The sequence below is a fragment of the Macrobrachium nipponense genome, chromosome 31 (assembly GCF_015104395.2).
Source record: "Macrobrachium nipponense isolate FS-2020 chromosome 31, ASM1510439v2, whole genome shotgun sequence".
Taxonomy (NCBI): domain Eukaryota; kingdom Metazoa; phylum Arthropoda; class Malacostraca; order Decapoda; family Palaemonidae; genus Macrobrachium; species Macrobrachium nipponense.
The window spans coordinates 57,792,932-57,807,931 of NC_061093.1; the positions used below are offsets into that span (position 1 = coordinate 57,792,932).

Here is a 15,000-nt window from a genome sequence, read left to right on the forward strand (position 1 = left end):
GAATGAACTGTTAATTCTATGACATTATGGTCTGAAATACTCGCATTATAAACTATTATTTCTTTAACATAATTCATCTCGTTCACAAATACTAGGTCTAAAGTATTTTCCTTTCTTGTTGGCAGGTGATTTATTTGTTGAATGTTGTATCTAGTAGCATATCTAATAGCTTTTCAAATTGCCTCTTATCTTCTGCACTACTATTACTCTCTTTTTTATATGTATAAGTACAACCACAATCATCCTATTCGTTCTTCCATTCTACGAAAGGAAAGTTGAAGTCACCCAGATAGGATAGTCCAGTCCTTGTGATTTCACATATATATCATCCAATTATTAAGTCAAACTCTTTTAGTATTAGGAGGTCTATATATTACTATGTTCATCAATTTTCAGATTCAAATTCTACCGCTATTAGTTCACATTCTGAGTTACTATATTTCTCATATATTTTTCCTTGTTTTTTGTCTTTCCCATATATTGCGGTTCCCCCTTGATTCCTATTTTTTCTATCTGATCTATAAGTTTGGAACCCTTTTATTTGATCATCATTCCCAGTCTCTTGGGAATACCAGGTTTCACTTATATTCATTATATCTATTTTCTTTTCATTTTGGGTTAGTTCTTCTAAGTACTCTATTTTTCTTTTTGAGTTACTCGTAACTAAACCTGCGCATCATCACTATGAGGGTGGTTTTCGTGTTTTCTCCCTTCATTTAATACTGGTAGTAATAAGGATTTTTCCATGTCTCTTTCCTGTTCTGGTATGTTGTTCTTTTTTTCATTTCCAGAAATTCTGACATTAAAAAAATCCAACTTTTCCATAATATTTGATCTTCCTTCATCATAATTATTCATTTTGTGTCTGAATCTGCCAATTTTCTCTCGTTTCTGCAATATCCTCTTGCATAATAAATACAGTTATTATCTCTTGAGTAGAATTTTCGGAGCTGATGCTTTGAAATTTTTTGCTGACACCTCTGCATATTCTCATTGGTGGTTTGCTTTTCTCTTTTACCTGATATTCTTGTTTTTTTCTCTCTTTATTTGTTTCTTTCTTATTTTGGATTTTATTACTTGGTTGGTTATTTATTTGATTATGATTCATGGCTACAGGGTGCATATATTTGCATTTTTTGTCGAACTTACATCCTTTTCCTTCTTTTAGGTTTTTACATATTTTTGGATGCAGATCTCTGCAATCATCCCCATATCCATCTAAGTATGCACATTTACCATATATTTCATAGTTTTGACATATTTTAGGATGTTTGTAGTAACATCTTTCTCCAAATCTGCAATTCCCTCTTTCAAAAGGTTGCAGATTTTGTCTTTCTTGTCTATTTTTTTTATTTTTTCTCTTTCCCGTCATTGTGTAGATCTGGGTAGAGCCTCTTCGGGATTTGCTTTTCGTTGTCATATCGTAATTTATTTCTTCGTAGGTATGCTGCTTTATTGCCTCATATGTAGTATCAATGAGTATCTCCTGCTCCATACTTTTATCTTGTTCTTTGGTTTTCCTTATTTTTTTCTGTCATTTCATTTTTGTTTTACTTCTCTTCCGTTTCCTCTTCTCTTTTTCTTCTTCTTCTTCCTCTTCCTCTTCTTTCTTCATCCTCAAACTTTTATTTTGTACATTCAATCTTGATTTAATAACATTGTCTATCCATGATAGACATTGTTGAACAAAAAAATTCTTGTATCTTTTCGCAAATCCTTGTATACCCTCAGCACACTGTGGATGGGTCGGAATGTTGCATGCAGCACATTTTCTGATTAGGTTTTGTGGATTGACTATGCTATACCAAACCTTACACAGTTTGCATGCTTTTGGCATTCTTTTTCCTAATGCATCAATTAGGATATTCACAAGATTCACCTTATTCATTTTCTTTGTCGGAATATGTTGGTTTATGTATATTTTCTTTATGAGTCTCTTGACCACTTGGATTTATTTGGAACTTCTTCAATTATTTTCAAGATGTTTTCATTAGATTTGTTCCAGTTGAAGGATTATATCCTTCTAATATATCTATGAACGCTTTTGTATCTTTTTGGTTAGGACTGTTGCTGATTTCATAGATGAGAAATGCCAGTTCCCTTCCTGTACCTCATCGTATTGCGAATCTGCTAAACACGCCAAATTACGCCACCTCTTCCCGCAGTTGGAACTTACTGCCATCTTGTTCTGATTTATAGTATTACATTGATAAAACTACTTAGAAGACGCTTTATCCTACTATTTTCACACTAATCTTATCACCGATAGTTCACGAACACTTCTAGATATTTCTCAAATTCTAGTCGTATGTTAAACTTGTGATATCTGTTGATTAATCTGACTTCACGCGGGTACGTCTCACCAAGCAAGATGGCTTACTACGAGAGAGAGAGACGCGAGAGAGAAGAATTCAAAGTCGATTAAACATAAAACAGAGAGAGAGAGACGAGAGAGACGAGTAGAGAGAGAGAGATAGAGGAAGAGGAGAGAGAGAGAGTGTGTGTGTTCAAAATCGACGAAAACATACAAGAGAGAGAGAGAGTTTAAAATCGACAAAGCATAAAACGAGAGAGAGAGAGAGAGAGAGAGGAGAGAGAGAGAGAGAGAGGACGCACTGGACCAGGAACACGTATATATATATATATATATATATATATATATATATATATATATTATATATATATATATATATATATCTGTAACCAGGTTTCCAATATATACAATTCTCGGAAAGTCCGGCTACCTACCTGCCTCGCTAATTAGATTTGCAATTAACTTATCAGGTATTCATAAGCTTAGCGTCAGTACCAGATATACAAAAATAAGTATTATTTTTTCGCCATGAATTTTCATATACGAAGGCACAAAAAATATGCATGCACATAAATACGCATTATACACACACACATATCTATCCTTAAACCCATGGTAGAGAGGTAAGTGAAAACAGGGACCTGGAACAAGTACTTTCGTAGTATATTCTATATTTTCAAGTGTGTATGTGTGTGTGTGTGTGTGTGTGTGTGTGTTCTGCATTCAAGTGGTACTGTAAGGCTGTTACACACAAGAGTCTTCAATTCCACAGATTATTCCAGGGATGTGACTTGATTCGCTTTTGATAATTATGCGGACGGTAATATAATTAAAGGTGGGCGGCTGTGTATGTTACCTAGATCTGCATGTTTATGTATTTTGTACGCGTATGCGTGTGTGTGTGTGTGTGTTATGTGAACACTATGTCTCAGACACAGATGACATAGCTTCGCATCCGATGTGAATGCCAGCAAAAGCCACGTACGGCCGTGGCAAGCATGGCTATCACAGCGTGGCGCGCATAGCATCGCATTCAAAGCAGTGATTTCAAAACGTTAATAGACATATTACCGATTATACATGAAACATGAGGCATTGAAGAATGCTGGTCGAGATTTTCTGGTTGAGCAGATAACTGGGTAATTTATTTTTAGGGAACACGTGTTAATAAAATAAGTAGATGATCTGCGTTTCAGGAATAGAGAGAAATTTATTTTCTATTGTTTTAAACAGATGACTGTCACAGAAATGTGAAAATTTCTTAAAATTTGCCAACAGAGTGGTCCATTTATGTTAAACATTAAAATTTAGGAACGAATAATTACATGTAAATTATTCTGTTAAATATTGGGCTGAACATTATGTTAAATAATTAGGGGACTGAAATAAATGTAATTATTCTGTTAATTAATTAAGGGAATGAAAATAAATGTATTATTCTGTTAAATAATTAGGGATTGAAAATAAATGTTAAATTCTTAAATAATAGGGAATGAAAATAAACGACGCCCTAATGTTCGAAGCAAACTATTAGCCTTGAATGTGGAATAGAAAAGTTAACACGCTCACAATGCCACTATGTTTTTCAGAAGTTCCGTTCAATTGAATATGACTGTGATGCTGGTTCGCTCCTTTGAAACCTGACAATTTTAATTTCCGGAAAATCATTTGGATTTTGACACTTGTTTCCAGAGTCGACAATGCGAATAGTTTTACGGCCAGTTCTGCAGAGTAGTAAAAAAAAAATGTATTCATTTTTCGTCATTTGTTTACATTTGTGTCCCCAATTGAACCACGAAATTCATTTGCGATAAAAACAGCCAATGATCATTCATTCCAAAGTTTTGATGAATTGTCACACTTTTTTTTTCGTGATGATTCCCCTGAAACGCTATAGTAGGCGATTTTTATTTAATGATTTCCTGAAACGCTATAGTTGGCGATTTTTTAAAATTTTTTTTATTAATGATTTCCCTCAGAAACACTATAGTTGGCGATTTTTTTATGATTCCCCTGAAACGCTATAGTTGGCGAGGCACCTCTCTCTTTTTCTCTCTCTGCTGGCATTAAAAAATGATTTGAAACTGTATTTGTTTAGTTTAGAAAATGAGACTTCAGGCTCGTCTTACACTCTTATGCCTTAAAAATATTTTCCTCTCTCTCTCTCTCTCTCTCTCTCTCTCTCTCTCTCTCTCTCTCTCTCTGCTCTGGTTTTCAGAGTCCTCAATCTTCGTCGTTGATTATCCGTTCCTCAAATTCGATTTGGACATTCCGCTCGACTTGGCCGCTCCAACATTCTTGCCAAAATAGAGATGGGGGAGGGAGGGGGGGGGGGGGGAGGGGTCCAATAATCTTGAATTTCTTACGTATTTGCAAAACTATTTTTACCCCTGAAAAAGGTCCTGAATCTCTGAGAAACATTGTTGCTTGTGGCTTCGTTCTTGTTTCGCATCATGGCGGGATTCATACTTTTCTATAGTAGATTCACATCAACCGTGCATTTGATGTCTTGGCCAGTCCCATTGCGACGCTCCTGATTGGTGTAGATAAGCCAGTCACTCACAGGGCTGGAAAACCCTCAGTCTCTCCCGAGAGTTCACATAGACAGGATGCATGTTCCACCTCTCCTGAGGGATTCTTTTGAAAGACGTATCCCTTAGGTGATGTGGAACATAGATCCTACCCATGTGAACTCTCGTGAGGGACTGAGACTTTCCAGCCCTGTGACTAGCTATCAACAGCCAATCAGGAGCGTCGTAAGGGACTGGCCTAGACATCAAATGCACGGTTGATGTGAATCTACTAAAGTAGTCTTGCCTATTCGTTTTTGTTGGCTTTCAAACCTCGTGATAAGGCATTACTGCTTGCACACAAGCACTTGCAGTAGGTTTATCATCGCTTAGCTTCGACAAGGAATAGGTGTAAAGCGCAACAGGCATGAGACCAAAATAGCCTTATATAGACCAGGCCCGAATAAGACGACGGAAGGAAGGGGAAGAGAAAATAAAACGCGGGACGTTCTGGACCACAAAGAAACGATGATCCTCACTGATTTTTTTCTTTTGCTTCAACTGAAGACGAATTCAACGTTTTCCAGGAGGTTAATTCATTTAGTTTTTTTTGGAATATTTCTTTTTGTGTTCTTGCCGTCGCGTTTTAAAATTGATAGGCATATTTTTCAATGATTCTTATCCAGTTGGAATATATTGCGTGTTTTTAATTTTGCTCTGAGGCCACAGATAGAACAGTAAGATTCTTGCTCTCATTCTTTTATCTTCTCCGTTTTGGCTCGTCCTGTGACTCTCTCTCTCTCTCTCTCTCTCTCTCTCTCTCTCTACTCTCTCTCTCTCTCTCTCTTCATGGACACTTCAGTATGGCCTCGTGCGTTTTCATGTTATAAGTGCGTATACATATTTCCTTCGGTCCAATCTGCAGATAACATTCGGAGGCTTTTTATGCCCAAGTTTATGTTGAGGTTATGCAAATTGAGGTGCCGTTCACTCTTACCAAGACCAACCCCCCCCCCACCCCCCCCCCCCACCCCCCCCCACCCCCCCCACCCCCCCCACCCCAACCCCCTCTTACCTCAGGAAGAGAGATGCCTTTCCCTCTCCATACCCTCCTCCCAGGTCAAGATGACTTCACACTATCTCTGCAAAGTATACCGGAAAATGCATTAGCAATTCTCTGGTAGACATTAGAGGTGCCTCACACTGAGAAACCTGGGGCAACCAGAACGAGCTGTAAGTGACTGTAAGAGATGTAAGAGACCCTTGATAATTACAGGGACTACAGTTTATAAGCTCAATAATAATCATGATAGTGAAGCATGAATGACCTTCTTAACAACAAAGGATTCTCTCTAGCACAAACACTAGAGGTGTTAAGGTGTGAGATTCTGGGAGAGATCCCCAGTATCTGGTTTCAATCCGTGAAGTCCAGCTGGCTACGAATCATTTCATATCTGAATGTGAATAATCATGCTAGAAAATATAAATGAAAGAAACGCAAAAAAAGACACAAAAAGAGAGTAATGTCGATACTAATAAGAAAACAAAAAAGACCAAGAAACACAAAATAACGCATGCAAACATGAATAATTATGCGAGAAAATATAAATGAAAGACACACTAAAGAGACGTAATAAGAAAATAATATCGATATATTAATAAGAGAAAAAAAAGACCAAGAAACAAAATAACGCATGCAAACATGAATAATTATGCGAGAAAATATAAATGAAAGAAACACAAAAGACACAAAAAGCAAATAATATCGATATATTAATGAGAGAAAAAAGAACAAGAACAACATAACGCATGTAAACACGTTAATGAGAAAACAATGATATGAATGGAGCAGAACAGACAACAATTCCCCTTAGAAGGTTAAATAATAGCAATGTGAATAAAAATCAACAAAAGACAGAAATCCAGGAAGGTAATGAAAGCTAACTGAATTCATACACTAAGGAATTATTCTGTAAGAGTATTGAACACCGATTTTTAACAAATAAAATCATTTCAGAATAAACAAAATCACTAAAAGAGAAACTATTACACACAACCTGGTATCATCGTCACTAATAACTGGGAATAGCTACGTTAGGCAATGCCGTCTGGCTCTTTATTAAACTCCATGTGTGTAAGCAAAGCAATATCTTGGGAATAATGAGTACCCTGCTGTTTGAACAGACAACAGGCAAACGATCTGGTCATCTGTTACTGTTCAGTTTTTTCCTTAAAGTTAGTTTAATATTCTTGATAATGGTGTTCTTTAATGTTAACAATTTCGTTGTTTCATTGCTTGCTATTTGCTTTAGGTTGAATTTTAGGCTCACTGACGTAATTGGTGTTTTTAAAAGAATGACTATATTATTCTGCTTCATATTACTCATGGATTCTCATTAAATTGGTTGTTAAGACCTGATGGCGGGATTTGTCATTTCGGAACGTGAATAATGAAAATAGATTTATGACTAGAAATACTAAATTATTTTGGTCATACGCACACGTACGTGTGTGTGTGTTTGTTTGTTTGTATGATGTTTTTACGATGCATGGAACCCCAGTGGTTATTCAGCAACGGGACCAACCAACGGCTTTACATGACTTCCGAACCACGTCGAGAGTGAACTATCACCAGTAATACTACACATCTCACACCTTAATGAAATGCCCGAGAATCGAACTCGCGGCCACCGAGGTAGCACGCCAACACCATACCGACCACGCTACTGAGCCACTATGTGTGTGTGTGTGTGTGTGTGTGTGTGTGTAGAAAGAGGGGAAGGTGACGCCTCTTTTGTTGAAATGACGTCATAAGTTGGCTTCTTTATAATTAAACCAGCAGCTATTCCCTACCTCTCCCCGGATCCCAGATCTTGATGCAGCCAATGTCAGTGATAGTGAGAATCTAAATGTCAGTGATAGTTGAGAACTATAAGCTGTCAGGAAGGTAATTCACCCAAACAAGGCTCCTCCTATACCCATATCATTCGAGGCCATAACAGTTAACGCCCTTAAATATCAAGGGGTAGGGGTGGGGGGGGGGGGGGGAGACTCTGAAGTTATCTCGACCTGGAGGGGTGTCGGTTTGTGAAAGTGGACGTCATTTGCATAACCACAACATAAACTTTGACATAAAAGCAGCGGAATGTTTGCTGCAAGATGGACTGTAGGGAAATTTGTATGTACACTTTATAAAGTGAGAGAGAGAGAGACGAGAGAGAGAGAGAGAGAGAGAGAGAGAGAGAGAGAGAGAGACTTATGCTGCAAATGGATTATATCCCAGAAGAAAGAGAATGAGGAATTTCACTTACTTTTCACCCTTTGCGTTTTACCAACACACCACGCTGCTTTCCTTGACAATGCGAATGCTGCAGTATTTTGACCACAAAAAACACTTAAAAGAAAATTATTCCAAAAAGCAAGTGGGATTAGACCCAGGAAAAACGCTGCTTTCATCTTCCCTGATGAAAACGAGAAAAGATGAAAAAGCAATCGCTGAAGATCCATCGTGTCTTTGGGGTCCAGACCCCGTCCAATATTCTTTTCCCCTTTCTGTCCCTTGTCCCGCTCGGGTCTGGTCTATATGAGACTATCTGTTGTCCCTATCCCCGCTGTCCTTTCCACAATAAGGATAGTAAAAAAAAAATGGGGACTGAGTAAGGAAAACAAGAAAATATGAGATCTGTTATCGAAACAAGGCAAAACCATTAAGAATAAGGGGAAGAGGACTTACATTATCGGCGTTTCTCATAGTAAAAGAGATTCGAGACATTTTCAGGGGAAAATGTGTTTGCAAATACGAAAGAAATTCCAGAGAATATTGCTCTTCTTCTCCTTTCGCCATTTTGGCAAGTACGTTGGAGCTGCCAAGTCAAGCTGAATGTCCAAATCGAATCTGAGGAACGAAAAATCAAATCGGGTCTGAAGAAGACCAGCTGAGAGAGAGAGAGAGAACCGGAGGAGGCCCGAAAGCAGCACTTGGCGGTTTTTTTCATTTATTAGTAGAAGGCCATTGTGGGGGGGGGGGGGGGGAGGGGGGGGGGGCGGCGCCTGGAGTGAGGTGAGGTGGGATGGGGAGAGGGAGACGGAAAAAGAGAAGAACGGGGGAAAGGAATGGGGAGACGTCTGAGGGAGAGAGGGAGAGAGACAAGGTGAGGAGGAGGAGGAGGAGAGGTAACAGAAAGAGAATTTGGTAGAGGTGGAAGAATACAGAATACACACAAACGAAACGAATAGCGAAGGATGAAGTGGATATCAGAGGTTTGTTGACTTTTTCTTGAGTCCGTTGAAACGCTACGCTTTGCGGCACCGTGACAGAGTTGAATCAAATTCCCTGAGAGTTTAAGTATACAGAAGTTTGTCTTTATGAGATATTTATTGTAGAGAGAGAGAGAGAGAGAGAGAGAGAGAGAGAGAGAGAGAGAGAGAGAGAGAGAGAGAGATTAGTTGTTATGTTTTGAACTGTATATCAGAGCTCTGTTGAAACTAACGTGAGCCAAAGCTAGAGTGTTCCTACTGAAGTCAAAATAAATTTGCATTCTCTCTCTCTCTCTCTCTCTCTCTCTCTCTCTCTCTCTCTCTCTCTCTCAAGAAATTTGTTTCTTGTTCGAAATAAGGTGTATGTTTGAGCTATCTTGTTTATTTTGCTTTACAGTGAATTAGTGAATTACAGTGAATTACTTTGCCATTGAAGTAGGTAGTCGCAAGCTGGACACAGTAGATTACACTATGGCATCGTTACTCCTGTATCCTTTTCTGGGGATTCAATGGATTTCATGACTTGCAATTTCGGTTTTGTCCGTAAGTATACTTGTTTATTTGTAAATCTATCCTTTATTTGGTCAGTATTGCCTTTTTTATTATTTTTTTTATATCTTCAGCTTGTTCCAATGAATGTTACCTCATTTCGAATAAAAGTACTTGTTTCTTTGTGAATCTTCCTTTATTGGGTCAGTATTTCCTTTTTTTATTTTAATTTTTAGATAATAATATCTTCAGCTTGTTTCAATGAATGTTACCTCTTTTCGAATAATAATATTACTAACACATTCAGTTTAAGGGAATACTTTGACCCAAATGATCTCGTAGCAGATATGGTGGCAATCCTTCTTGCCCATTGCTAATATTAAAGAAATCGGTAAATTAAAAAAAATCTGTGCGTAATTTCGGATGAATCCATCAAGATAGCTCTTGGACATGCATGGAAATGGAGGACCCTCCACCACCACCATCTATAATTCAGTTTTCCAATCCGGACCCGCGAAGTTTTAGATACAGGCCCACTGCAACCACGAACAAATTCATTTCTTTTCTGTCCAAAAAATCACACTTTCTTTCCATGACTTATTCAGTCGTAATACTCTGTTTTCTTTATTTATCTATCAGTGATTGCTATCAATGATGCTTGTTCAATTTTGTTCATTTATTCGTTATTTTCTCCTTATTGCCCTCAGCTCTCTTGTGCACGTGTTTGCGTTAGTAGGTGCTTTGTGGAGGTGGACTTAATTAGAAATTAAGGAAATAATTGCGATTCTGTTCTGTCTGTGGATCTTTCTTCCAAAGTGTATATCATTTTGGCATCTTCTGTTAAAATACCAACATATAAATAATGCAGTATGTGGAGAGTACTTTCGGACACTGCTTTCACTTCCATTGACTTCTGCTGCTAATGATTCCTCAGCTTTTGCTGCTGTTCCTGTAGCTGTTTCTGCTGTTCTTGCAGCTGTTCCTGTAGCTGTTTCTGCTGTTCTTGCAGCTGTTCCTGTAGCTGTTTCTGCTGTTTCTGCTGTACTTGCTGCTGCTCCTGTAGCTGTTTCTGCTTTTTCTGTAGCTGTTTCTGCTGTTCTTGCTGCTGTTCCTGTAGCTGTTTCTGTTGTTCTTGCTGCTGTTCCTGTAGTTGTTCTTGCAGCTGTTCCTGTAGCTGTTTCTGCTGTTCTTGCAGCTGTTCCTGTAGCTGTTTATGCTGTTCTTGCAGCTGTTCCTGTAGCTGTTTCTGCTGTTCTTGCTGCTGTTCCTGTAGCTGTTTCTGCTGTTCTTGCTGCTGTTCCTGTAGCTGTTTCTGCTGTTCTTGCAGCTGTTCCTGTAGCTGTTTCTGCTGTTCTTGCTGCTGTTCCTGTAGTTGTTCTTGCAGCTGTTCCTGTAGCTGTTTCTGCTGTTCTTGCAGCTGTTCCTGTAGCTGTTTATGCTGTTCTTGCAGCTGTTCCTGTAGCTGTTTCTGCTGTTCTTGCAGCTGTTCCTGTAGCTGTTTCTGCTGTTCTTGCTGCTGTTCCTGTAGCTGTTTCTGCTGTTCTTGCAGCTGTTCCTGTAGCTGTTTCTGCTGTTCTTGCTGCTGTTCCTGTAGCTGTTTCTGCTGTTCTTGCAGCTGTTCCTGTAGCTGTTTCTGCTGTTCTTGCAGCTGTTCCTGTAGCTGTTTCTGCTGTTTCTGCTGTACTTCCTGCTGCTCCTGTAGCTGTTTCTGCTGTTCTTGCTGCTGTTCCTGTAGCTGTTTCTGCTGTTCTTGCTGCTGTTCCTATAGCTGTTCTTGTAGCTGTTTCTGCTGTTCTTGCAGATGTTCCTGTAGCTGTTTCTGCTGTTCTTGCTGCTGCTCCTGTAGCTGTTTCTGCTGTTATTGCAGCGGTTCCCGTTGCTGTTTCTGTTGTTCTTGCAGATGTTCCTGTAGCGGATTCTGCTGTTCTTGCTGCTGTTCCTGTAGCTGTTTCTGCTGTTCTTGCTGCTGTTCCTGTAGCGGATTCTGCTGTTCTGGCAGCTGTTCCTGTAGCTGTTTCTGCTGTTCTTGCTGCTGTTCCTGTAGCTGGTTCTGCTGTTCTTGCTGCTGTTCCTGTAGCTGTTTCTGCAGTTCTTGCAGCTGTTCTTGAAGCTGTTTCTGCTGTTTTTGCTGCTGTTCCTGTAGTAGTTTCTGCTGTTCTTGCTGTTGTTCCTGTAGCTGTTTCTGCTGTTCTTGCTGCTGTTCCTGTAGCAGTTTCTGCTGTTCTTGCTGCTGTTCTGTAGCCGTTTCTGCTGTTTTTGCTGCTGTTCCTGTAGTAGTTTCTGCTGTTCTTACTGCTGCTCCTGTACCTGTTTCTGCTGTTCTTGCTGCTGTTCCTGTACCTGTTTGTGCTGGTCATGCTGCAAGAACAGCACCCTGTAGCCAATGAATCATAATCAAATAAATAACCAACCAAGTAATAAATCCAAATAAGAAAGAAACAAATAAAGAGAGAAATCAAGAATATCAGGTAAAAGAGAAAAGAAACAACCACCAATGATATATGCAGAGGTGTCAGCAAAAAATTTCAAAAGCATCAGCTCCGAAATTCTACTCAAGAGATAATAACTGTATTTATTATGCAAGAGGATATTGCAGAAACGGAGAAAATTGTCAGATTGCAGACACAAAATGAATAATTATGATGAAGGAAGATCAAATATTATGGAAAAGTTGGATTTTTAATGTCAGAATTTCTGGAAATGAAAAAAAGAACAAACATACCAGAACAGGAAAGAGACATGGGAAAATCCTTATTACTACCAGTATTAAATGAAGGAGAAAAACACGCAAACCATCATAGTGATGAATGCGCAGGGTTTAGTTACGAGTAACTCAAAAAGAAAAATAGAGTACTTAGAAGAACTAACCCCAAAATGAAAAGAAAATAGATATGTGAATATAAGTGAACCTGGTATTCCCAAGAGACTGGGAATGATGATCAAATAAAAGGGTCCAAACTTATAGATCAGATAGAAAAAATAGGAATCAAGGGGAACCGCAATATATGGGAAAGACAAAAAAACAAGGAAAAATATGATGAAAATATAGTAACTCAGAATGTGAACTAATAGCGGTAGAATTTGAATCTGAAAAAATTGATGAACATAGTAATATATAGACCTCCTAATACTAAAGAGTTTGACTTAATAATTGAAAAATTGGATGATATATGTAGAAATTCACAAGGGACTGGACTATTCTCCTATCTGGTGACTTCAACTTTCCTTTCGTAGAATGGAAAGCAAACGAATAGGAGATTGTGGTTGTACTTATACATATAAAAAAGAGAGTAATAGTAGTGCAGAAGTAAGAGGCAATTTGAAAAGCTATTAGATATGCTACTAGAATACAACATTCAACAAATAAATCACCTGCCAACAAGAAACAAAAATACTTTAGACCTAGTATTTGTGAACGAGATGAATTATGTTAAAGAAATAATATGTTTATAATGCGAATATTTCAGACCATAATGTCATAGAATTACAGTTTCATTCCAAAGCAAGTGAAAATAGAGATAAGCAAGAAATGAAAAAGTGGGAAGGATATGGAAAATACAACTTCTACAGTAAAAAATATAAAATGGTCAGAAATTAATGAAAGAATTAAACAAAGATGGGATAACATTTTCGTAAGTGATGACTATAAGGGTAAAAATACAAAAAAAAAAAAAGGATATATTATATAAAATATTGGAGAAAAATAGTGGAAAAATATACCGAAGAAGAAAAAGTAAACATCATTCATGCATACCAAGAGACAGAAGATCTTGTTGTTCCAGAAAATCAGAAAGTGGAAAAAAGGTCTTGCAAAAGAAAAAAATGCATGGAAAGGTTATAGAACTAAAAGTAAGATAGAAAACAAAATGCAGAACAAAAGATTATACAATCAAAAGAAAATGAAAAACGGGACTTGGAAGAAAAACCCTATTAAATATCAAGCAAAACCCCAAGCTATTATACTCAATATGCGAAGAAGATGAATAAAAGAAGAATAGAAATAGGCCCTCTGAGAATTGAAGGGAGATTAACGAATGAAAAAAAAGGAAATTTGCAACATACTGGCAGAACGATATAAGAGAGAATTCACCCCTAGAATAGATAATGAAGATAATGATATAGAAAGTAAGGGATGAAAATAGTGAATATTTAGCTGACATAGATATTAATGAAGCTGATATTGTTGCAGGCTATTAATGAAATTAAAAATGGAGCGCTGCAGCAGGGCCTGATGGAATTCCTGCTATTTTTTAGTTAAAGTAGTTCATTCATCGCCAAAGCCACTTGCATATTATTAAGACAAAGTGTAGATACAGGCAAGATTTATGATGAGCACAAAAATTAGCATATATTACCCCTACTTTCAAAAGTGGATCAAGACTAGAGGCAAGAATTATAGGCCTGTGAGTCTAACATCACATATTATGAAAGTGTAGAAGGGTAATGAAGAAAAATATTATGAAACATTTAATAAAAAATAATTTGTTAATAAGGACAACATGGTTTCGTACCCGGAAAAAGTACACACCCAAACCCCAAATGTTAGTCCACCGTGAGACATTCATGCAAAAATATGAAAAGCGGAATGAAACAGATGTGGTTTATTTAGACTTTGCAAAAGCTTTTGATAAAAGTAGACCATAATATATTAGCGAAGAAATTAGAAACACAATATCGTGGATAAAGTAGGAAGATGGTTAAAAGAATTTTTACAACAATAGAAAACAGATAATTATTGCAAACGACGAGAAAGATCGGATGAAGTCAAGGTAATATCGGTGTGCCGCAAGGTACGGTGTTAGCTGCAATACTGTTTGTTATTATGATTGAAGACATAGACAATAATGTGAAGGATTCGGTAGTGAGTAGTTTCGCAGATGACACAAGAATAAGTAGAGAAATTACTTGTGATGAAGATAGGAAACGCTCTACAAAGAGACCTTAACAAAGTATATGATTGGGCAGAGGTAAATAGGATGGTATTTAACTCTGATAAATTTGAATCAATAATTATGGAGACGAGAAAGAAAGCTATATGCATATAAGGGACCTAATAATGAGACCATCACAAATAAGGAAGCAGTTAAAGACCTTGGTGTGATGATGAATAGGAACATGTTATGCAATGATCAAATAGCAACTCTGTTGGCAAAATGTAAAGCAAAAATGGGAATGTTGTTACGGCACTTCAAAACACGAAAAGCTGAACACATGATTTATGCTTTATAAAACATATGTTTCGTAGTCCACTTGAATATTGCAATATGATATGGTACCCACACTATCAAAAGGATATTGCACAAATAGAGAGTGTACAAAGGTCCTTTACAGCTAGAATAGAAGAAGTTAAGGACCTAGACTACTGGGAAAGACTACAATTCTTAAAATTATATAGTCTAGAAAGGAGAAGAGAACGCTACATGATAATTC

The 15,000-nt window shown here is 37.6% G+C and overlaps 2 protein-coding genes across 2 annotated transcripts in view; both read right to left on the reverse strand.

Moving 5' to 3' along the window:
• The window catches only part of LOC135206864 (G-quartet DNA-binding protein TGP1-like), a 13,351-nt gene extending 8,582 nt beyond the window's left edge, over window positions 1-4,769 (reverse strand). The window contains exon 1 of the mRNA XM_064238348.1: window positions 4,703-4,769. Within this exon, the coding sequence (XP_064094418.1) occupies window positions 4,703-4,769 (67 nt within the window). The remainder of the gene's footprint in view (window positions 1-4,702) is intronic.
• Window positions 4,770-10,489: 5,720 nt separating this feature from the next.
• On the reverse strand, window positions 10,490-11,927 carry LOC135206865 (zinc finger protein 853-like). Its single transcript, XM_064238349.1, has 2 exons — window positions 11,184-11,927; window positions 10,490-11,092 (listed from the first exon to the last, which is right to left on the reverse strand). Exons 1-2 carry the CDS (start codon window positions 11,925-11,927, stop codon window positions 10,490-10,492), a joined length of 1,347 nt encoding a protein of 448 aa, XP_064094419.1.
• Window positions 11,928-15,000: the final 3,073 nt, after the last annotated feature.